This window comes from Rattus rattus, chromosome 10 (genome assembly GCF_011064425.1).
Source record: "Rattus rattus isolate New Zealand chromosome 10, Rrattus_CSIRO_v1, whole genome shotgun sequence".
In the NCBI taxonomy this organism is placed as follows: Eukaryota; Metazoa; Chordata; class Mammalia; order Rodentia; family Muridae; genus Rattus; species Rattus rattus.
Window position 1 is genome coordinate 24,609,487 of NC_046163.1, and position 25,524 is coordinate 24,635,010.

The 25,524-nt window shown below is 35.0% G+C and overlaps 1 protein-coding gene across 1 annotated transcript; it reads right to left on the reverse strand.

Moving 5' to 3' along the window:
* Window positions 1-1,940: 1,940 nt before the first annotated feature.
* On the reverse strand, window positions 1,941-25,195 carry Rgs18 (regulator of G protein signaling 18). Its single transcript, XM_032915026.1, has 5 exons — window positions 24,788-25,195; window positions 24,264-24,365; window positions 23,420-23,481; window positions 5,158-5,324; window positions 1,941-3,299 (listed from the first exon to the last, which is right to left on the reverse strand). The coding sequence occupies exons 1-5, from the start codon at window positions 24,904-24,906 to the stop codon at window positions 3,042-3,044; spliced, it is 708 nt and encodes a 235-aa protein (XP_032770917.1). The 5' UTR covers window positions 24,907-25,195; the 3' UTR covers window positions 1,941-3,041.
* Window positions 25,196-25,524: the final 329 nt, after the last annotated feature.

The window sequence follows — 25,524 nt, forward strand, 5'->3', positions numbered from 1 at the left end:
ACACACACACACACACACACACACACACCATAAAACTACATTATCAGAATCTGTAATATACAAGCTAAGGACCAAAAGAAGATTAAATAATTCTTGAGACAATGCAATTTTAAAGAAATTATTAAAAATCTAAATAAATACCACTGAGGGTTTTTTGTACCAGTTAGTTTGATATAGATTGTTTGTCCTGTAAGCCTCCATTGGAGAAAACTATTTTTTCCTTTGCAAGGGGCTATCAGTTAGAGATATCGTCTTGATTTGAGATGGGAGCTCTAGGCCACTTCTTTCTCTCTGGTCTGGAACCCTGTCTGACTTGAACCTATGCAGGCTGTAGACATGCTGCCACAGTCTCTATGAGACTATGTGTCATAGTTTCCTTAAAGCCCCAAAGCAGAAGTAACGAGAAGCCCCAAGCCCTTGCCTATAAAATTTCAGAAGTTTTGTACATGTTGCTTGAGTTTCTAGGGAATCAGAAAGTCATTTAGACACCGCAGACTGGAACTTCTGTGGTCTGTCCCATGTCAGTTTTTGCTCATTGCCATTAACTCATCCAGAGCTCAATGCTGGCTATAATGTTTTCTTCCATTTGTCTAAGCATTGCTTTATTTATTTTTCTGTATTGTATCCATTGGGATTGCAAAGCCTTTGAAATCCAGACATACTGGATTTCAACACAGGTCATGGAATGTTTTATAATTTAACTTAAAATGCTATTGTTTGAATATGAAGTGTTCTTCACACAGTTATGACTGCTTAGTCCCCAGCTGCTGATGCTTTTTTGGGAGAGGGGTTATTGTGGAAAAAGTGGGCCATTAGAGGCATGGCTTTAAGATCTACAATTGGTCTCCTTTCCTGCTCTCTGACTCCAGTCCAACATTATGGTCATAGACTCTGCCCCATGCTCCAACCACCGTGGAGGTTAAATGGTTTTGCCTCATAACAGGCCTGAGGTCCATGGAGTAAAGGACTATGGACTGAAGCCATGAGACAAACCAAGTAATTCCTATAGTTACATTGTGTCTGTTGGGTATTTTACACAGTGAACTAAATATTTAACACAAACATTGACTTATATTTTTAAAATGTAACACATTTTTTATAGTTGGTTTTCATGTCAATTTGCCACAAGTTAGCATTACCTAAGTAGGGAGCCTTACAGAAGAATTTTCCTGTTAACAAGGAGGACTACCCCATTGTGAGGAGGACCATTTTGTTTGACTCTAGAGTTTTAAGAAGTGTTTTGTAGAAAGTTTTCCCTGTTGCTTTTTGGTCACTTCACTCTTGCCAGCAAGTTACTTTGTTGTTACTTCTATAGATAATTTCTTCATTGACAGTAGAAACAGTGTTTCTAAACTTTCATCCTACAAAAGGGACCAGCACTTTTCCAGAAACTTTTCAGGCCCAGGAGCAAGAATGAGCATACTGAGGCGTCCTGCTTTGTACACTGAATAATCACCAGTCTGTGGCCCCCTAATAGTAACAGCTGTTCTAGGACTACTCTAGATGTTGTGATTCCCAGCCTAGAGGTCAGATTACTAGATGTTCAGGAGCTAAGCTGATGCTGTGATTTGACTGTCACTTGGTAAATTCTGATATTGTGTGTGTGTGTGTGTGTGTGTGTGTGTGTGTGTGTGTGTGTGTGTGTTAAAAAACAATACTAGTAAAATCAGACCAAAAATTCCATAAGCAGATTAGAAAGCATGTATCATCTTAATTCAGTATATAAAACAATTGTATTCTATGGAAAATACATATTCCAATAAGAAATATAAATAAACCTGAGAAAAATTCCTTTTTGCAATTGGTTTCCATATTTTAAAAAGCATAAATTATTAACTTCAATACCAATGACAGAATAGATAAATAAGATGTTATATCTCAATGTCATTCAAAGATAAGAATCGGAGCTATTGATTATGATTATGAAATAAACTTAATTGTTAAGTTTTAACACTTTATTATGATAGATGTTAAATTTGTTTTACACTTCTATGAAGACAAGAGCATTTATTAATTTGAAAGCATATCATCTTTAATACAAACATTTATAGACTGCATAACACATTGCAATTAAACATTTCTGTAAAATAGAGAAGTTTATTTATTAGTATAACCTTACTGTATAATATAGTATTAGGCAAGAATTGAAAGAACGTAATGAGAGAACAGGGTTGGATGATGTCGATGTTGTCAAATTTGTGGATTTTACTTTTCACCATCTCTCTGTTTGGACTTCTACACCAACTTTAAAATTCCAAATGTGAGACATAAATGCTTGTGTGGAAGTATGCCATCGTCATCATCATTCAAGCACTGATTGGTGTTATTTTAGTGGCTCTGTCACTTATTGAGATAGAAGGTGGTCCACTCTGCAGATATTGGAGATCATTAGCATGAGCATGCGGGTGTGAACAGGAGTGTTGCTCTCTCTAATGGGGAATTGTTCCTCAGAGTACATCTGACTGCAGAGTGAAGTCTCAGATACATACCTGGGTTAAGACAGTCCCATTTAATATGTAGAGAGAAATACATCTTTATAACACATCTTTTGGCTGGCTTAAAAATGGAAGTGACCAACAGCTAATCTGGAGTCAGAATTAGTATGCAACAATAAATATCCATCCTTCCCTGTTATAAAAGAGATGGGTCGTCTCTGTATGCCCCAATCCTTCATGATGTCGAATATCATCTGTATATATATACTTATCTAAATACATTGTTTTTGCTTAGAAATACAATCCAAACTAGACATGACATTACTGCAGAGTTTTCATTTTACTTTAACAATTTACAAAGCTTCTTCTTACTGACAGCTATTGTAGAAATAAAGATTTTTATTATGAATAACATAGAAGATAAGATTTTCATCAAATATATGGGAAAATAGACGATGAATTATTTTAGTATAATATAAAGGTTCTTACATTTAAAATACTTCTGCCTGGTGTATTTTAAAAATGAAATCATTTCGTACTATACACATGCTATATTTTAGAAGCAGATGTACACATGTATTATCAAAAGAATAAAACGACTTTTACTCATAACCAAATGGCAACATCTGATTTTACGTCTTGGAACTCATTGAAGGTAAATGATCGCGATCGCCTCCTAAGATTTGTTGGTCTCTGAGGTCTTCCTTCTATCAAATGTAAGTAGATCTCGGATTTCAGAAAGCGTTTGTAACTGTCGTGTTCCATGAGCTGATACACTCTGCTTTGTGCTGCATCAAAACTGTGGAGAGTGGGCTGGGCGATGCTCTTAGTAATTACTTCTTTAGTATGAAAATCAAGGTTAACCTGCATAAACCGGAAAAAGGAATAATTATAGGATATTTACTATATTGAGATATTATAGGATATTTACTATATTGAGAACTATCTCAGACTCTTAAAATGTTGTAGGGTGGAAAGTGTGGACTGCTTGGTATTTCCTCCTAGAGCTCAGCGATCCAACATTGTATCTAGGCTGGTATTTCCCTGGCCCTTCTCTCCCTTTGTTAGTAGTGTTCTTATTCTAACTCAGTACCACTGAATAATGCAACAAAGCTATCATATGATCATTAATCAACTCACTCATTTTCACAGTGGGAAACTAACATCTCAGAAGTTAAAGTGTTTAAGTTATAGAGAATGAGATGCTTGGGGTGTCATCGTGACATCAATAAGAGCTTTCTGTTCTGGCTCCTGATTTCTTCATCATGTTATTTTTTTCTACAATCAAAACTGTGCCAACATATGATTCTGTCTTAAACATAACAATACCTATAATTTTTTTCTCATGCCCCAACTGATGTATCTGGTACTAATATTATATTTTTGGGTATATATTCTGTTTTCTACATCTGAGTGGCCGTATAATCTGTTATAGTTTTACATAACTAAACTGAACTTTCTTAGAGCACCATAGCCACATAGAGAACATTGCATTATAGACTATGTAGTAGCTTCTGCTTTAAAGATTTCATAGAAAGTCACACAATCAAGGTTTAGTTGCCGCCCTGTGGGTCTACTGGACCGTGATGGAATCTTTGAGCATAGTGAAAGAGCATAGGTTACTGAGTTGCTACATTGAGTGGATTCTGGGATTCTGATCTCTCTCCCTCTGTTTCCATGTCCTTCCTTTCCATGTTTTCCTATCTCTACTACCAGGCATAAAAAATGAGCAAGTTCTTCTGCCATGCCTCTCTGCCTTTACAAATACATTTGCTACAGTACCCAAAGCAACAGGACCCAATGTCCTCTAATAGGTGAGACAAAACATTTTCTTTTTGTTTTTTCAATTTGAATGCGCTTAGTTACTGAAGGAAAGCTAGTACGATCGTATTAATTTGTAGTTGACTAGTGAGATAGCATCTTTTCTACCCTAGAAATGGAATATTATTTATTGGGTACATAACAGAAACATCAAACCATTTAATATTTTATGACAGTCTAGCAATAGCAGCTAAACTCCTAGTCAATTTACCAAGTGTATCACGAGATCAACTGTTTAGTTTGTAATCAAAGGAAAGAACAATTGAAGCATTGTCAAATTAGAGTAACATCTTTTATCTATTTATTTTCTCCTTTTAGCCTATCCCAGACTGATGAAATAATTTCTTTGGACAAACAAAACCTTTACATAGCTGTATATGATAATCTTATTTTAAAATCATATTTGCTATTTTGGGGACATAGTGTGAGGATCAGAGAAGAACTTTGGGGAGATGGTTCCTTTTCCACCATGTTAAGACTAGGCATCGAACTTAAGTTTTTAGGTTTGGAGATAAGCACTTTTAACCAACTAAGCCATGCAGCTGGTTCACTTTAACCTTATAAAGGATGGCAGGATTTTTGCTTTATGCTTGTTTGTTTTAACATTTTCAGGGATATTTAGATTGTAATAAGTAGTTGTTTCTGCTAAGATAGTTAATGCAGACTAGAGAAAGAATCAAGATGCTGCAGCACTGATCACTCTTCATCCATCTCTGATAGCGACTTTATACATTAATCCATAATCATACTCTGTTAATAGTAGGACCCTGCAATTAAACAGTTTTGCTTTAATGTATAAAGTCTTGAGCCCCCCGATGGAATGAATGAAGAGTCCACTTTGGTCAAAGCAGACTCTATGAAGGTGTCAAGGTGTTCTATGTATTTCCATTTGTCACAGTACCTCTTTAGGGGCATCATTTTTAATGAATTTCTCATATATTGATTTTGCTTTTAGGATGATTTGTTGAGGTTCCTTGCATTTCTTGAAGTCTTCACAGGCAACCCAAAATTCAATGTTTTCTTCACTGAATTCAGTTTTAAGAAATCTAGTAAATGCATCTACTCCATCTAACAAAAATAGATAATATTAAGTTAGTATGAAACAATCACGCTGGGAAGATGCAATACTTGATATTAAAGCATATAAAAATAGTAACACCGAAGCTAAAATCTTCTAAATCATCAAGGTTCCACACATTTACACAGTAAATATGGGCACTTTATATAAAGTAACTTTTTCAGTGAAGAAAGGAGGATATAATTTCTATAAAATAAGACTAAATCACACTTAGATCTAAATCTTTAACACTAAATGTAAAAAGGGCCATACTACCTACTTTAATTTACATCTCTTCTATTCATGTCTCTCTAAGAGCACGAGGAATTTTATTATAGGCTTGTGAAACATTTCTTTTGTATTCCATTTTGCCCATTACCGAAATCATGTCTCTTGTACTAGAGACCCTCAAATTCTCTTTCCGTTGTCTCTACAATTCATAGTTCTACATGGCCTTCTTTTCCTATCTAGCCACCAAAGAAACACTTCCAGTTCTAACTATGGTCAGCCCTAAATGGAGGATCTAAATGGGATGTCATCATCAAATCTGTCTACCCAGGGAGTAAGAGAACCTAGTTGTGAGGAAGTAAAAAGAGTCCAAGAGCAAGAGGGGATGGAGGACACAAAAAAAGGCCCTCTGAACCAACAGGATTGTTGCACATGGTATCTGACAGAGGCAGCATGCAATGAAGCTCTATGGTTTTTATTAAGATCGGGTCTAGAGCTAAAAGGAGAAGTAGGTACATGTCCCCATTCTTAACCCAGAAGATGCCTCCAATGAATAACTATTTGCAAATGGATATTTAATTTCTCCAAGGAAGTCTTTCTGGGAAAACAAGCCACTATTTGTTCTTTTGTTTGCATCCCCCCCCCTTTTTTTTCATGAGCGTGTGTGTGTGTGTGTGTGTGTGTGTGTGTGTGTGTGTGTTATTTTTATTTTGTTTGTTTCATTTTTCTGAGACAGTTTCTCTGTGTAGCCCTGGATGTCCTAAGACTTGGTCTATACACGAGGCTGGCATTGACAGGCATGTGCTTCCACCACTACCACATTGCTAAAATAATCCACTTTTAAGGATAGGCTAATGCCCAGCAGAAGACAAACAACAAAAACAGACTCAATGGTGTCCATGGAAGTCCCTTGTTTCATGATAATATCATAGATGTTTTTCTTTTTAAGTTGTATTTTTTATTTTAATTTTTTTGTTTTTACCTTCTAGGTCTTTTGTGTATAAGTTTTATTTCTTTTATCTTTATTTCTTTTCTTGTTACCTTCTAGGTATTTTGTGTATGTATTATGGCTTCTGGTTTTATGGGTTTTATGAGTGTGTAAATGACTAAGTCTCTGCATCTGTATATTTCTTGGGTCTTTTCTTGAGCCATTTTACTTCTATTTGTTTGTTTTTATCCAACTTCTATGTGTTTGCTTTATTTTTATTTTATTTCATTATTAACCTTTAGAAGCCTGTTTTTGTTTTTGTTTTTGTTTTTTATAAAAGACAGAAAGACTGTGAAAGTGGCAGGACTGAGAGAAATAGAGGGAGGAGAAGCAATAACATTTGAGAACAAAACATACTTTCGGTTTAAGAGAAAATTTATATGTACTTATCTATGATAAAAGAAGAGAAAACTATCACAGAATTAAAATTAATAATACAGTTAGCTCCACATCATCATTTATGATTTCTGTATCTTTCTGTCTCTTTTCTGTCCTACCTTATTACCCAATATAACATTTTCATGGTCACCTTTTTAGTAAGTAGGATATCTGAATCAGGTGGAGTTAAGAGGATCACATGGTTGAATTCTTAGATTTTAAAACTTATATAAGCCATTGTAGATGTTATGGGTGCTTAGCATGGGGCATGTTTTGAACTCCTAACTGTTAGTGTAAGGGTAGCTCTAACATTTTTGCCTTGTTTGGGGGCCTTTTTTTATTCTACCAGGTTACCTCATTCAGCCTTGGTCTAAGGGTTTGTATTCTGTATTTAGTTGATATCTCTGGGAAGCCAGGGGGCAATGAAGATAATTCTAAAAGGAAGCTTATAGCTCTAAGTATGTAGATTTAAAAATATGAATGAGATATTATATAAACAACCAGATGCTAAATTTTCAGGCATCAAAACATAAAGCAAACAAGCAAAAAAAAAGAACAAACTAATTACAAAAGTAATGCATAACGAGAAATAATAAATGTTGCAGCAAAATTATTTCAATTGAATTAAAGCTAATAAAAATCAATAAAACCAAGAGTTGGCTTTTTTTTAAAGATAAGTAAAATTGGAAATTCTTACCCAAATTACTAAAAGACAGAGAAAATGATCCACAGGAAAATAATACCAGAGATGCTAAGAAAATGTGGGGAATCATGCAAACATATTAAAAACACATTTCAATAAATTGTAAAATCTAAAAAAATGGATAAACTTCTAAAGGCATGTTTCATAGCAAAATTTAAAAAAAAATGTGAATTATTTAAACACATCAATGGCCATCAATGAGATAGAAGTAGCTATTACTTCCAAACTAAAGAAAGCCTAGACAAGGTAGGTTCAACCCAACATTCTTTAGGTAACTAACACCAATATCACTCAAACTATTCCATAAAATACAGGAGGAAGGAGTACTTCCAAATTCCTTTTATGAATCAGATACTACTTAGATATAAAGAAACCATATAAAGAAAGAGGCATATGAACCCAGAAAAAGGCAGATTGATGGGAACCCACATAAAGACAGATCTATTTGAAAACCAAGAAAACATGGAGCATAAATTTAAAAAATGAGCTTAATGAACATAGATGTGAAAATTGTTAAGAAAGTAAGTGAAAACTAAGTTTAAGGACTAAGCCAAGCATTCACACACCATGATCGTTTTCTTCATCCAATGAAGCAGCTGATAAAGACTTTTATCAAAATCATAGATGATATATTTGCCCTAACCAAATCCCTCCAATATGACTAAGGCAAACATAATAAAAACATTTCACAGAATCAATTTCATTCACAGTAGCCTGAGCACATGTTGGAATAAACCCAACAAAGAAAATAAAAGACCTATGCAATCAAAACTTCAATATTCCAAGCAAATAAATTGAAGAAGAAGGAGATATTTATGGATTGATATGATTTATATTGTGAAAACAGCCACAATTCTCAGAGCAATCTATAACTCAATGCAATTTCCATCAAAATCCCAGTACAATTCTTCAGAGGATTTAAAATAAAAACAATCTTAAAATTAATATGGGAACCACAAAATGACCCTGGATAAGCAAAAGAACCCTGAACAATGAAAGTATGGATGGATGCATCACCCGGCATGATTTAAATTATACCAGGAGGCCATACTAATATAAAAAGCATAATACTAGTTTTTTTAAAAGACACATTGACCAATTGAATAGGATTGAGGACAGGCGCAAATATGTGAGTCAATAATTACCTGAATTCTGAAAAAAAATATAAAATTGTGTACAGAAGAAAAGAGAGCACCTTTATCAAATGGTGCTGAGAAATTGGATATCTTCACATGAGAAGAATGAAAGTTAAACCCTTTCTAAAGATGACAAAATATCAATTAAAGTCATCAAATCTCTCACTGTTAGACATGGAAATTCCAGAGGAAAGAGTAGGGTGTATACTTTAGGATTTAGGCTCAGGTAAGAATTTTGTGATGAGACTTAAGTCACCAGGGAAATAGGACCAGTAGAATTGGAGAGAACATGGCATGAAAACTGTTGGTTGAATTAAGAGTTGAAAATCTTGCCATCCATACATCTGACAAGGGTTTGTTGTAAGCATACACAAAGAACACAAACACACACACCTAAGCAAGGAGACAAACATCTGAGTTAATAGTGAGCTATTCACCAACACTGACCATGAGAAAAATACAAAATAAAACTGGGTTTAGATTGTGTATTACCCCAGTCAAAATGCCTATGATTTATAAGTCATAAGATAGCAAATATTGGCAAAGATATAATGAAAAGGAATATTTATTTGCTGTTGGTGAGAATACAAATTGCACTGCTACTATGGAAATCAGTTCTGGCCAAAACCCTGAATGCATTTATCATATGATACAGCTTTATATTCCTCATCACATATCCAAATGACTTTTCCAATTATAAAAACAAATGTTCATCCCTGTTTATAGCTTCCTTATCCACAATGGTTAGTACATGGAAACAGTATACCTACAAACATAATTACAAAGAGATAAAAATATGATATCAGTTCAAAATGGAATATTATTTAGCTATAACAAAAAACTCAAATTATGAACATTTCAATAAATGAATGGAATCTGAAAACACTTCACTGAGTGAGGTAACCCAGACCTAGAAAGACAAACACTTCATATTCACAATCTTATGTAGATCTTAGTGTCAACTAGTGCCCATCGGTAGAAAAGGAAAGAACAACATTGAGGGGGTAGAAATGGTAGGAAATACAGAAGAAATGAAGGGGAAAGTAAATGTAGGTCTGTGCGGGAAGGGAGAGAGAGAGAGAGAGAGAGAGAGAGAGAGAGAGAGAGAGAGAGAGAGAGAGACAGAGAGAGAGAGAGAGAGACAGAGAGAGAGAGAGAGACAGAGAGAGACAGAGAGAGAGACAGAGAGAGACAGAGAGAGAGATTCATGCACACTAAGGAGAATGTATTCCTCTCTCCCTCCCTCCCTCCTTCCCTCTCTCTCTCCCTTCCTCCCTCCCTCTTACTCAGAGAAGACAGTCATAAATATACTACCTAATTGTGAACATTGTAAAATGGAGCAATGACTGACATAGCAAGGTATGCCATGGATTCAAGAGCGACATGAATACCATGGAGGTAAACACTTCGATAAGATTGGATGTAAGGCGCACAGTACAGAAAAATATGCATGGTATTCTTTCCAAGAATGGATGGCAGCAGAGCTCACAGTCTCCAAGAATTACTATACTTCTGTTATTTTCCTAAATGCATATAAGATCAGACTACTCTGTTCTTAACTTTATGCTCATAAATAGGCACAACCATTAGACATCATCAGAGAAATTTCCTTTTGCAGTGGATGTCAGTTAATGTAGAAACTAACACTGGTCGAAATGCAGATAATTGGTGTATTGGGTAGTTCTCAGACACAAAGATCCTATGTAAACTGCACAAATCAAAGTGTCTGTATGCATATATGAAGTTTTCCCAAAATTAACATAGATATTACACTAAAACTAAAGACAATTTCTGGTTACAGATAATATTTTTAATAAAATATTAAACCTATTACATTTTATAAGATACTGAAAAGGCTGGATATATGGTGCAGGAGAGTATGCACTGTTCTTGAAATGTACCTGGGTGAGATTTCTAGTACTCATAGTACATGGCTTACCATAACCTATAACTAGTGGTCTGATGCCTCCAGTCTCCTCAGATACCTTTATACACATACACATACACATACACATACACATACACATACACATACACATACACATACACATACACATACACATACACATACACATACACACACACATACAGAGGCAGAGCTGGAAGAGGAAGAAAGACTTTTTAAATTTACTTATTTACATTTTGAAATTAAAATAAACTACTTTATTTCTCCTTTTTCCTCCTTTCAAATTCTTATATGTTTATTCCATTTATTTGTCTAGATTTTATGGGCTCTTTTACTTCAGCTGTTGACATATATGCCTCAATATACAAATGCAACCTAACCTGCTCAGTCAGTATAATGCTACTTGTATGTCTTTGATTTTAACACTGACCACTGGTATATTGAGCCATGAAGAGACTCGTCCTTGGAAAAACTATTTCTTGTACTCTCAATATTTCTTAATTGCCTATAGTTCTTTCTCGAGGGTTGGGACTCCGTAAGATAGTATCCTTTTATGTTTCTATCTTTATTAGTGTTCATGTTTGAATGTGAAATTAAGAAATGGTTTCTCGAGACATCTTGAGGCCTCAGGACAGCCTGCCACCTCTGCACACCTCGACCCACATCCCTGGTCCAAGGGGAAACTGCACAGTGCCTCTGGACACAGGGATATAGGAACAGCCGCTAGTACCTATGGTTCTGGTCTGTGCCCAGGACCGAACTGAACCAGCCAAACAGCTCCCTGCACCCAAATCCTGTGGGGGAGAGAGCTGAACCCTCAGAAGTGTGAATACTCCTGAGAAGTCAGAGGAACATGCAAACCAAATCCAAGAACACATCAAAATGATCATCCATCATGATCAAGTAGGCTTCATCCCAGGGATGCAGAGATGGTTTAATATATGAAAATCCATCAATGTAATCCACTATATAAACAAACTCAAAGATAAGAACCACAGGATCAAGAAAGCATTTGAAAAAATTCAACACCCCTTCATGATAAAAGTCCTGGAAAAATCAGGAATTCAAGGCCCATACCTAAACATAGTAAAAGCAATATACAGGAAACCAGTAGCTAACATCAAACTAAATGGAGAGAAATTTGAAGCAATCCCACTAAAATCAGGGACTAGATAAGGCTGCCCATGCCCTCCCTACTTATTCAATATAGTACTCAAATTCTTACCCAGAGCAATCAGACAGTGAAAGGATGTCAAAGGAATACAAATTGGAATGGGAGAAATCAAAATATCACTATTTGCAGATGATATGATAATGTACTTAAGTAACCCCAAAAGTTCCACCAGAGAACTACTTAACCTGATAAATAACTTCAGCAAAGTGTTGGGGTATAAAATTAACTCAAACAAATCAGTAGCCTTCCTCTACTCAAAGGATAAGAAGGCTGAGAAATAAATTAAAGAAATGACACCATTCACAATAGTCCCAAATAATATAAAATATCTTGGTGTGACTTTAACCAAGCAAGTGAGAGATCTGTATGACAAAAACTACAAGTCTCTGAAGAAAGCAATTGAGGAAGATCTCAGAAGATGGAAAGATCTTCCATGCTCATGAATTGGCAGGATTAATATAGTAAAGATGGCCATTTTGCCAAAGGCAATCTATAGATTCAGTGCAATACCCATCAAAATTCCTACTCAATTTTTTATAGATATAGAAGGAGCAATTTGCAAATTCATTTGGAATAACAAAAAAACCTCGGATAGCTAAAGCTATACTCAACAATAAAAGAACTTCTGGGGGAATCACCATCCTTGACTTCAAGCAGTATTACAGAACAATAGTGATAAAAACTGTATGGTATTGGTACAGAGACAGGCAGATAGATCAGTGCAACAGAATTGAAGACCCAGAAATGAACCCACACACCTATGGTCACTTGATCTTTGACAAAGGAACTAAAACTATCCAATGGAAGAAAGATAGCATTTTTAGCAAATGGTGTTGGTTCAACTGGAGGTCAGCATGTAGAAGAATGCAGATTGATCCATGCTTATCACCCTGTAAAAGCTTAAGTCCAAGTGGATCAAGGACCTCCACATCAAACCAGATACACTCAAACTAATAGAAGAAAAAGTGGGGAATAGTCTCGAACACATGGGCACTGGGGAAAATTTCTTGAACAAAACACCAATGGCTCATGCTCTAAAATCAAGAATCAACAAATGGGATCTCATAAAACTGCAAAGTTTCTGTAAGGCAAAAGACACTGTCATAGGACAAAACACCAACCAACAGATTGGGAAAGGATCTTTACCAGTCCTATATCTGATAGAGGGCTAATATTCAAAATATAGAAAGAACTGAAGAAGTTAGATTCCAGGGAGCCAAATAACCCTATTAAAAATGGGGTACAGAGCTAAACAAAACATTCTTACCCGAGGATTGTCGAATGGCCAAAAAGCACCCAAAGAAATGTAGAACATCCTCAGTCATCAGGGAATCAAATCAAAACAATCCTGAGTTTTCACCTCACACCAGTCAGAATGGCTAAGATAAAAACTCAGGTGAAAGCAAATGCTGGCAAGGATGTAGAGAAAGAAGAACACTCCTCTACTGTTGATGGGATTGCAAACTGGTACAACCACTCTGGAAATCAGTCTGGAGGTTCCTCAGAAAATTGGACATTCCACTACCTGAGGACCCAGCTATACTTCTCTTGGGCATATACCCAAAATATGCTCCAACATAAAACAAAGACACGTGCTCCACTATATTCATAGCAGCCTTATTTATAATAGCCAGAAGCTGGAAAGAACCCAGATGCCCTTCAAAAAATATGGTACATCTACACAATGGAGTACTACTCAGCTGTCAAAAACAATGACTTCATGAAATTCATAGGCAAATGGAATGAACTAGATAATAGCAACCTGAATGAGGTTACTCAATCACAGGAAAACACACTTGTTATGCACTCATTGATACATTGATATTAGCCAAAAAGCTCAAATTACCCAAGATTCAATCCACAGACCATAGGTAGTTCAAGAAGAAGGATAACCAAAATGTGGATGTTCCCACTCCTTAAAAGGGAAAAAAATATTCATAGGAGGGGATATGGAAGTCAAGTTTAGAGCAGCTACTAAAGGAATGGCCATTCAGAGCCTGACCCACATGTGGCCCATTATATATATACAGCCACCAAAACTAGGTAAGATTGATGAAGGTAGAAAATACATGCTGAAAGGGACTAGACATAGATCTCTCCTGAGAGACACATCCAGAGCATATCCAATACAGACAGAGGTCAATGCTAGCGGCAAACCTCAGAACTGAGAACAGGACCTCTTGGGGGAAATTAGAGGAAGTATTGAAAGAGTTGAAGGAGCTTGCAACCCCATAAGAATGCCAACCAATCAGAGCTTCCAGGGACTAAACCCCCACTGAAAGACTATACATGGACTGACCCAGGGCTCCAACTGCATATGTAGCAGAGAATAGCCTTATTGGGGCACCAGGGGATGGGGAAACCCTTGGTCCTGCCAAGGTTGGACCCCCAGTGCGAGGGAATATGGGGGGCAATAAGGGGGATATATAGAGGGAATACCCTTATGGGGTAGAGGGAGGGGAGGAAATGGGGGTTTATGGACAGGAAACCATGAAGGGGAATAACGTTTGAAATGTAAGTAAAGAAACATATCTAACAAAAAATTAAAATAAACAAATAAATAAATATAAAAAAAATCGTTTCTCTAAAACACATGAGATTGCTAAAACCAAAGCTACACAGAATATAGAAGGCAAATATAATTGTTTGGAATTACAAAATAGTCAAATAAACCCCCAGATTATGCTTTATGTATTGTCATTTATTAGTCCATCACACAGAATTTATCTGTATTCGCATGGAATATTATGACATTAGATTAGAGTATTATCGATCTTTCTAATATATTGGAATTATAAGCATTCAGTCATAAAATGTCCTGGGAAACATCCACATCATTAAACATTAGAGCAATGATAACACAATGGAGGAGGAGTTAGAGGGAGGACTGAAGGAGCTGAAGAGTTTTGCAATCCCGTAAGTACAACAACATCAACCAACCAGACCTCCCAGACCTCTCAGGGACTAAACTACCATACCAAGACTAAACAGTGATAGACCTACGGCTCCAGCCACATATGTAGCAGAGGATGCCCTTGGGAGGAGAGGCCCTTGGTCCTGTGAAGGCTAGATGCCCCGGTCTAGGGGAATGTCAGGGTGGGGAGGTGGGAGGGTGGGATTGGGTGGGTGAGGGAGTACCATCATGGAACCAGGGGGAGAGCGTATGGTATAGCGGGTTTCTGGCGGGGAAACTGGGAAAGGGAATACCAATTAAAATGTAAATTTAAAAAAATCCAATAAAAGAAAAGAAAAAAATGTAGCCTAAGTTCCTTCCACTGTGCTTTCCACTGAGATTTCACTGGGTAAGCAAGGTTCTGCTTTTTTTGTAGCAAAGGGACCCTAAATACCACATCTTGGTAATTACATATTTATAAAGAAAGAAATAAAAGGGTAGGCTAAAATACCTTGTGATAACACCTTGAGACTTCAACCAACTTGTACGTGAATATAGAAGGCATATGTGTTCGTTACATGTTTTGAGACTTTTCAGCTTAAACACAACTCCCATTATAGGCTGAGAAGTCAGGGTTTTCTGAATGGATCCCTAACCACAGAGAAGCAGCCAACAGGGTCCAATGAGTGGCATTTAGTTGTTCCCTTTCCTTTGCTAGACCAGTCAGTCTATTGTTTTACACATTCATTTCTCACCCTGAGCAATGTTCTTTTGGCAGAAAAAAAATGGACTCAGTTTTAGACAAATTTTTATGAACGGTGAATTATGTCTAAGTATAGGAAAATATACAAGTTTCCATAGCAAAATTGATGGACATCTGGCCGCAATATTTTTAAGCCCTAGTCGCTGTCTAAATGAAGTAACAGAACCAGCCATCAAACAGTCCTTTTCCTGCAGTTGGCTGGTATGTTGGACCCACTGCCATGAGTGTTCTTCATGCAATCTCGCCTCCCTTCTTTCCTTCTCTGAATGTTAGGTTTCCTGTTACTATTATGATGCAAAAAAGATTTCTTCCTTTAATCAGTAGAAAGAAAAATGCAACCTTCTCTCAATACACCCAATGCTAGAGAATAGCAAGGTGATAACTTTAAAAATAGTTTAAATAGACTTTGGTCAGCTACTGGTTGGCAACAGAAAGAAAATTCTTCTTTTTGTATTTGTATGACAAAAACCACAGTCTTATGGCCTAGTCTCTGGCTGCACTTTGCATGGTCTTTATCTTCTGTTGTAAACTTGAAAGAAAATAAGATGGCAAAACTTTATAACTTCTAGTTAAAACTGAATTCAAGATGTGCGGCATATCTCTGCCTCCAAAAGGGAAAACACTATGAAATTATGGCTCAAGAATTAAAGAGCTAGAATGAGCTGTGGGCATTTACACCTCAACCTCTGCTCAGAATTAAAAGAAAATCTTTATAGCCTGGTAACTAATGTTTGGTACAACAGAAAGTAGTTGATTTTATGCCATATTTCCTTCAATTTTCTTAGACGTGATTCTTAGAGTAGTGGTCATATATATTTGTCTCTAATGAGTATTGCCAGATCATTCAGGGTCTTTTGTATTTTTCTCACAAAATTCTTATTTTCTATTGAAACTTTTCAAATATGTATTAGAAAATAATTGGAGTCAAGCCCAAATAGATTTTTGGAGAACATTTCCAGATAATTTTTATTTATAAAACCTATAGAAAAGTCATAAGGAATTGTACTCTCTATAGTGATTAAAAAGTGGGCTTATTCTGTTTATTTCACATTTCTTATCTGTTTCCTTATGTACTAAACAAGTGTTTTTTCCTTGTCCTTCCTTATTCTTCTCATAATTTAAGTACAAATCGAAGCAAAGTTGGTAAAAATCAAGAACCTATTATATTGAACTAATAAAATTTTCTATTGTAGTCTTATGTAATTTGGAAATAAGGGAAAAAAAAACCAAATGTTTGTCAGTCCGTTTTTCAAGTAGTTATTCTAACTTCAGTAAATGGGTAATGTTTTTTCCAATCACATTTTTATTTGTCATGTAGAAACATAGACTGCATACTTAAAGCACGGACAATATTAGTTAATCAGTAACTTTCTTCATTTCACAACAGAGCCATTACCTTTTATATTAGTAGTTGTAATTGCAACAACAATTTTTAAATTATATCTAAAGGGAAGCATTCTTGGGTAATATATCCAAAATTGTTATTCAATGAAAAAATCGTGGATCTCTCTCGAGAGTCACGTAGCATGAACTTGAGGTCTGTGCTAGACACTCAAATACAGTAATATTATTTATAACAGAAGTTCTGAGGACTTGATTGCAAAGAATCACTAAGGACTTGAAGCACTGTTACTCCTTTTGCTGTTATATATATTCTGTAAAAATCATACAATATTAAACCCTATATATTTATAAAGTGGATGTTAGACACTTGACTTCCTCTTCAAAAAAAAGAGAGCATGGGAGACTGAGCTCAGAATTATTTTATATATTATTAAATGACTTTCATCAGTAGTGACCATAAAGACAAAGATTAATAGTTGATAAATCGATCAGCCGACAGAATAGACATATGTCTACCAAGGGTTTAAAAAAAAGATAACCCAAGAGTTACTTTGTTCTGTTTTGAGTAGCGTGAGGAGTCAGCTTGCATTATCTTTAAGCAGAAGTTTTCTCGAAAAAAGGTAACCATTTTCACATACAGACCTTCCCAAGAGCACAAAGAAGGAAGTTCTGCTCTGTTAGCTGCTGCTCTTCTCTGTTACAATGCACAGAGCTCTATCCCAGCGATTAGTCCCGAGCTGGTAGAAATACTCAAAATTGATAGAGAATATCAAAGAAAGTGCTGCCTGGTGTGCTATGAGAGCTCATGACGTGGTCATTCAAGTGAATGACTTTGGGTGACAAATAAATCGTAACCCAGGAGAAGAAGTGAAGAAAGCGAGGGAAGCACCGATTCATTTGAAAGTTAAGATGCATTTAAAAACTGTACGCAGGCAAAGTTGGGAACCTTGAACATCTTGTTCCTCTTACTCTGGATGGCTCTGTTAGGTTAAACCACAAGGGGACCACTTCTCGCTGAGAGGCAGCACGGTCTCAGGGAGCCCGCCACAAGTGGAAGTGGTGAGGATAGCTAGAGGGAACCTGAAACTAGAATTCACACTGGAAGACGCAGGCCCCATGTGTCACACAAACATGAAATGCTTATAATTCTGTTTCTAAATTCAACATCAAATGTTACATCTGTTGTAGCATTTTTCAGATGCCAAGAAACCATATAAAACAAGTCAAGGAACCCAGAAGCAGGAAACTTAGGCGTACTATAAAATCCTAAGGATCAGAACGAATCCTTTCTCCTCCAACATGTGAGTTAATAGGTCTGAGCTGCAGTCGAATGAACAATTTTCTTTACAATAACAATTTAAGAGTGTCACGCATTTTAAATTGAAGCTGAATTTTTAAAAAATTATATCCTTTAGCTAGATTATGAAACTACTGATAATGGTCATCTTGAGTCAGAAAGTTAACTTTGTGGAACGCTAGAGCCCCCTATATTACAAAAAAAAAAAATGGTAGAAGTAGAATTTTAAAGAATGATGTGAAAAACTATAAGAAGTAATACTTATTTCTTTCCCTTAAAGTGGAGCATCAGTTTCCTTGCTGCTGCTACTACTCTAAGTCTGAAACTAATATTTTATACATTTTCTTCAGTTCATCTCTTTAAATCCAAGGAGGGACACGATCTGGTTTTATCTTTCCAAATTACAAATAGTCTTCAGCAAAACAACCATAGGTATGAATGTGTCCAATAAACTAATCATTATGAAAAGATTTAAGCATATTGTGGATATCTGCAGAGGCTAGGAAAAGGCTGCATATTAAAACAAGCGGTGACGTATTTTAGACTTGACAGACTCCTCTCGCAGACACTCCTCTGTCAGTTTGCACATGGTCACTTACATATTCTGGATATGGGACTATGAGACTCGGTAAAACTTCTCATAAGGCTTTACGCCCACTAAACTGTCTCTAACCTGTTACATTATCTTCTAATTAATACAGAGAAAACCCAGATACTGTTGGCTTGTCCTTCTCTGCTTCACCTTCCCACCCTACCGTATACATCCACAATCACTATCTCAGCAAGATCACCAAATTCCTTCCCACATCATTCTACACTCAGGATATAATTTTTATTTGAAAGAACCTTACGGGCAGTCAATTGTTGAGTTTCTATCTTCCTGGTCAGTTACGATCAGAGGTAACTTTCCAACGAAAAATTCTCCCAAAGTTTGTCTTCAAATTGAATTTTCCATGTTTTTGTTCATTGTTATCTGAAATTTTTGCACTTTGTATTGTATAAAATTATTGGCTTTCTCTAAAAATATGTATGCATAATATAGATGCATAATATTTAACTTGCATGATTTCATATACAATATTCATATTCATACTAGTAAGTTTCACTTCTATAAAGATTATTAAAGTAATTTGAAATTAATGACTGTGAATCTCAGCTGCACTGACATAGAATTTTTTGATACGTCAAGACATTTTGATTTACTAAAAAGCATTTGTAAGTTACTAAATACATTAGCTTAAAATATAGTTTTCTGTGATTCACTTTTAAATGTCAGACAAATTTCGAATATACAAAGATTTAGAATAAATATATCTGAATATTATTATAGAAACAAATAAGGAAGAAAATCTTTGTTAGATTCTATTGCATTAAAATTTACTATTTAATATTGAGCTCATTTAAATCAAAATTTATTTTAGAGCACATTATATTTTTGGAAGATTTTTATGCTCACACACTGTGTTTTTGCTTTTTGTATTTAATATTTTGTATAAATAATACTTTACAATAATATGAGTAGTAAAATTAAACTATTTTGATATATTAATTAAAAATCCTTATAATATGCACATTTCATTGGATTTAACCTCTATAGATTTCAGTTTTTAAGATTACACTATGAAGAAGGAAGTCATCAAGGCTGATCTGTAGACTTGGCTTAACAGTTCAGAAAAATGGCGGCTCTTGCAGAGGACCCAGGTTCATTTCCCAGCACCCACATGGAGGCTCCCCATCATCTTTACCTCCAGTCCCAGGGAACAGGAAACTCTATTATTACACATATGGTATACACATTTGCATCCAGGCAAAACACTCATATACATAAATAATAAAATAAACAAATATAGAGAATGTTTTTAAAGATATTTATCTAAACACCTTTTATACGGGGTGAATACAGAAAAATCCAGGGACTTTTCTGTTTTAGTGAGTCTTAACTGTCATTTTTTTTATTTACTCTCCCCATTTTAGGTAACATGTTTCTATAAAGAAATACATTATTTTAAATTCTCCCAATCAGTCAGGCAATGTAAAGTCTTAAGCCTAGACTGCCTGCCTGCTTGAATCTTCACTTTAATTTTGTCCAGCAAGTGAATTTTCATTTACCCTCTGTAACTACAAAGCTGCTGATCCTCTGATTCTATTGGTAAGGCTAATACTTCTAGTTAGTCTAGGTGGGTTTTCAGAATAGCTCATTTATGAAACCCAGCATTCAGATTGCCACTGCAACTTGTTTGATATATAACTTAGTTTCCTGTTTGAGTAAATTTAATATTTCAATACACTAGTAACAGATATAGCATACTGAACTTGAGCAATCAACCCATTTAATCCAAGAGAAATTATATAAAATTTGAAGGATGAGGGTCTTTCTTGACATGTATGGGCACATGTATTTTTTTCCCAGCACTATTATGAGAAATTAACTCATTTTGATATTGTAACCTATAATATTTTAGGTAATTATTTGAAGCTTCACAGTGTTACAATTATCTTTGCAATGGAAAATAATTGAATAAATAAAGTAATATCAGTAGCATAATTTGTGAATTTATTATAATTATTTAGGATTTTGGTCATAAGAGCTGATTTTAATATTCCGGTACATGAAAGATGACTTTTTAAAATTCACACTACTTTTTTGAACGTGTGGATAGTTTGCATCTTGTTAATATTTCCACCACTAGGGGAAAAATCCAACAGTGTCTGACTTAACACATTTGGTTTTCGGTACTTGTAAGTAGGAATTACAGACCGAATTACAGAATTACAGCATGAGGACTAATCCTTGTCCTTAGAATTTTTGCACTTTGAATGATGAGAATATGATGAAATTGTTAAATTACAACTTGTGATTTAGAATAATAAATCCAGTTTAAACATCATTTTTAACCGAAATCCTATTCCTCTTTGTTGTCTAATTTATTTTATTAATTTATTTGTTGTCTACTGAAAACAAAAGAAGATTGTTTAAATGTTATAATTGCTTTAATTTATTTTAGAAGTAATTTCTATTTGTATAATTGGCACTATTTATTATTTTTTAATTCATCATGCCATTTAATAGTTTTTGAACCTGTTGATTGGAGAAATGGAAAAATAATACGTTTACAGTTATAGTAGCTGGAAGCCAATGCAGTTAAGGAGCATAATGGAGGAAAGATTTCATAAGTTGGAATTATGAAGAAAATTTTAATGTGCGTCAAGTAAAGTATTGATAGTAAACACACACACACACACACACACACACAATGCTTAAGGTATAATGTTAACTCAGGTATCCATCAACAGATGAATGGGTAAGAAAATGTGATATTCATATTATAATGGAATATCCCCACAAATAGGACGAAGTATTCCATAGCAATACAGGTTACATGGGAAGATGTTGAAAAGTTCAAGTATAAAAACAGAGGCTTCGCATGGATTAGAAACAAGTTTATCTCATAGAAGTAGAAGACAAGAGTTGTGGTAACTATACACTAATAGGTAATGAGAGTAGGATATACAAGATGAACACAGACAAATCATTACAGGTTAGTGCTTGAGTATAAATTTATACTGTATTGTTATATTGTATTATTTTATTATATTATTATATTGTAAATTTATATTTGTATGTTCTATACATATAACAGGGTGATGATTAATAATACATTGTATATATGTATATGTATATATGCATATATATCAAAATATTAAAAATATTATTATTTTTAATAATTTGGATCAGGGTATTATGTGACCCAGACTGACTGTCAACAATACTGATCTTAAATTTGAGCCTCCTGCTCTCAAATCCATAGTACTTGGATTATAGGGGTGTGATATTTTGTCCGGCACAGAAGACGACATTTTAAATCTTCTCAATAAACAAGGAAATTGTTTGGCATCATGCTTATACCAGAATATGAGGAAATACAAGGGAAATTGCTTCTTTCTGCTGGAGAAAGTTGCAGAATTCCTGGTATTCCATTTTAAACTCCCTGGTTATGAGATGTATTTCAACTAGTATACACCCCAGGGTGGTAAGGCCACTGGGTTTTGCCATGGTTAGGTGTAAGGTTACCTGGCATGTTCTTAGAATGTTCTTTGGAGAAGCACTGAAGACATAGTATTAATGAGTGAAAAAAAAAAAAAAAAAAAAAAAAAAAGCTGTGATGAGGACTCCTGAGTATATATCTGGCCGTGATAAAATTTTACTTTCACAGCTGAAATAATTAAAAATGCAAATAAATAAACTCTGTGTTTTGCTACCAAATATTAAGTAGAAATTATTGAGTTTGAAACTTAAAGTAAATAATGAACCGATTTCATAAAAAAAAACAAAAAAACAAAAAAACAAACAAAACAAAATGGGGTTGGGGATTTAGCTCAGTGGTAGAGCGCTTGCCTAGCAAGCACAAGGCCCTGGGATAGGTCCCCAGCTCCGGAAAAAAAGCAAAAAAAAACAAACAAACAAAAAAAACAAAAAAACAAAAACAAAAACAAAACAAAGTTTATCTGCTTGGTACTGGAAATAGACAAGAAAGCACAAAACCTGGCTGCTTGCCCCTGACCCCTTTACTTGCTGAAGAACCCAGTCTGTTCTGATTCTGCTTTATCCCCCCACTAACAGACGAGGCTCTCCATTAATACAGTCCTGATTCAACCTCCCTTAGATTCTGCCTTAGAAATAGTTCTATACATATGCATATAACAAAAACTAATAAAAAATAGGGTATGAAATTGAAAAAAGAGGAATGAAGGCTGCCTCTGTACATGGGAGTGTTTGTAGGGAGAAAATTGATGGAAGAAATACTATAATTTAGTAATAATATCAATAAGTAAAAGAAATAATTTTCAAAATCAATCTTACTTAGAACAAGTGTAGGAATTCATAGGAATTTTCTTACCAAGCTTTCTTTGTGAAGCTTCCCTAAAATGTCTGCCAAAGTTTTTCTTTAATTATTAAGTATAAAATAATGTAGATGATATATTGAAAACTCATTTAATAAACCTAATTCTCATAAAATGTCACGAAACTCAAACTGAAAAATAAAATTTAAATGCTATAGTTTGTAACTAGAACATTAAGATATAGGAATAATTTGTAATTCCGAACAAGTAAGAAAATTAAAAACACATTTTCTTTTAGTTACCTAGCTGTTCCTCAGTTATCCCTGTTGACTAGAATCCAGATTACTGCCAATTCCTAGGCTATACAAATCTGATGATTATTTGCATTTTACTGATGCAGGTATCTGCTTCTTATTTTATAAAGGAGTGAGGGTTTGAGGAAAGTCCTACTGACCTCTGTGAGAAAGCAGTTTGTCAAATGATTCAGCCCATTTCAGCGCTTCTTCAGAGGAGACTCTGCACAGAAAAGAAAATGTTTGATGATCGATGATCAAAAAGTTTGTCCCTGATCCGGCTGCTGTGACTGCAGTCTGTGCTCTCCACTGACAGGGCCTAAGCACGCCCAAGTCAAACAGAGGAATCTCCATTAGTGCTCAAGGCTTCTTTTGCATTTTCCCCATAAAACAATGAAATATTTTAGGGTTCACCAAAAGGTCAAAATTGTTTGAGCTTTTAAATAAAAGTAATCATGTATTAAGTTAAAAGTCCAAAAATAAGAGAAAGAGAAAAACCAGATTGAGAGAGAAAGAGATATATATATATATATATATATATATATATATATATATATATATATATATATATATATATGTGTGTGTGTGTGTGTGCGTGTGTGTGTGTGTGTGTGTGTGTGTATACACAAATACAACAAATAAGAAACTATAAACAGTATCTTTCAAAGTGCTAAACTTCCTTGAATTTGTAACAACAATGTGCTGTTTTTTCCTTCTTTCTTTCTTCTTCTTTAATGCATAAATTTTAGCGAGTCTTAAAGGGGGCATGAAAAGATATATTTTGAGACATTGATAAAGAAGAGAGTGAAATGTTTTTACATCTTTAACTCAACATATTAAAACTGTGAGCAGTTGTAAGCTAAATTCATAAGGTTACTGTTTTAAGTTAAGGAAATGCTAAACTATTTTCATGTTTATTTCGGTAGCATATTGATTCTTATTTTTTCCTTCGTCAACAATTACAGAATAAAACAACTACCCTGGCAAGGAATTGATGTTCCTCACCTTGTTTCTTTGGCCAACAGGGCAGATCTACTGGTGTGAGTCTCTCCATGGAAGTCAGGCCTCTGTAGGAGAAGACTTAGTCTATTCCTTTTCTCTTTAGCTCTGTAAAAGCAATAATACATTCAGGACAATTCTGATGTCCCAGAAGTCTTATTTAACCTGCGAAATAAATTTGGAGTTGATAAACACCCACACGCCACTCAGGAATACGTCTCCTTTACACAGTAAATAGAGAACTTAGCACAGAGTGCACCACAGACGATCTTCTTTACTTCAACAACAGATATGTATCTGAGATTATATTTCATTATTACTTTAATGCTTAGTGTGGTTAAAATTGCTCACATTCCAAAACATGAAACGACATTAGAATAATTTTTAAAAAAATAAAAAAAGCTTCCCCTGTCATTTTCAGCACTCCATTCAATATATTTTCAAAGAAGTATTTAAAAAGTAAGAGCTCACAGATATTCATCAATCATGCTTCTTAAAAACAAGGTTGACATAGACATCTTCAGTTTTACCTGATTTTGGCCTCGATGTTTGTTTCTTCTTTTCCTGACCCGTGCATTAGTTTGAAAAAAGTTTTCTCTTTGGATTCACACATATTTAAGTGAGAGAAGAAAACCAGTGACATTTCCATATTCTGTCCCAGTGATCAAGAGATGTCGGATTTTCTCAGTCCTTCTCTTTCCCATGGATGAATGCTATTTCACTGGAAAGCATGCTGAATAAAGCGCTATCCTGAATCTTTCCACAGAGCTTACAAAAAGGAGAAAAGACCAGGAAAGAAACTGAAGAGCTGTGTTTCTGCCTCTGCAAGTCTCAAAATGAGGAACTCAAGATTGATCTTGTACTGAATTGTGAAGGAAATGATACCACACATTTGCAAAACCGCTTCTGGCCTTCAAGATAAAACCTGGTATTACCACAGTGCAACTTCCCTTTCAAGCTTGCAGAGAAAGAAGCTTCCTTCAGTAGTGTGAATGGTGCTGTCATTTACCAAAGGACATAAAATGTCTTGTAGCAAGGCATTATCAAACATTAGCAGCTCAGTTTTGCTCTCTTTAAACTATAATTTCATTTAGTTTTAGTAAATTGACTTAAATTGCATTAGTTCACAACATACTGCTGTGTCGATTAATTACATCTGCTTAATATATTGCATAAACATAAGACAAGGGGCCATTTGTGAATGAAAGGTAGAATGTAACTCACATAATTTAATGCATTTAAAACATCAGTCCATAATGATCTAAAA

Excerpts from the sequence above, each read along its gene's own strand:
- Rgs18 (XM_032915026.1), bottom strand. The coding sequence starts at position 24,906 with ATGGAAATGTCACTGGTTTTCTTCTCTCACTTAAATATGTGTGAATCC. Across the intron at positions 24,366-24,787 it reads AACATCGAGGCCAAAATCAG|AGCTAAAGAGAAAAGGAATA; the intron begins GTAAAACTGAAG and ends TTGCTTTTACAG. Across the intron at positions 23,482-24,263 it reads CTGTTGGCCAAAGAAACAAG|AGTCTCCTCTGAAGAAGCGC; the intron begins GTGAGGAACATC and ends TTTTCTGTGCAG.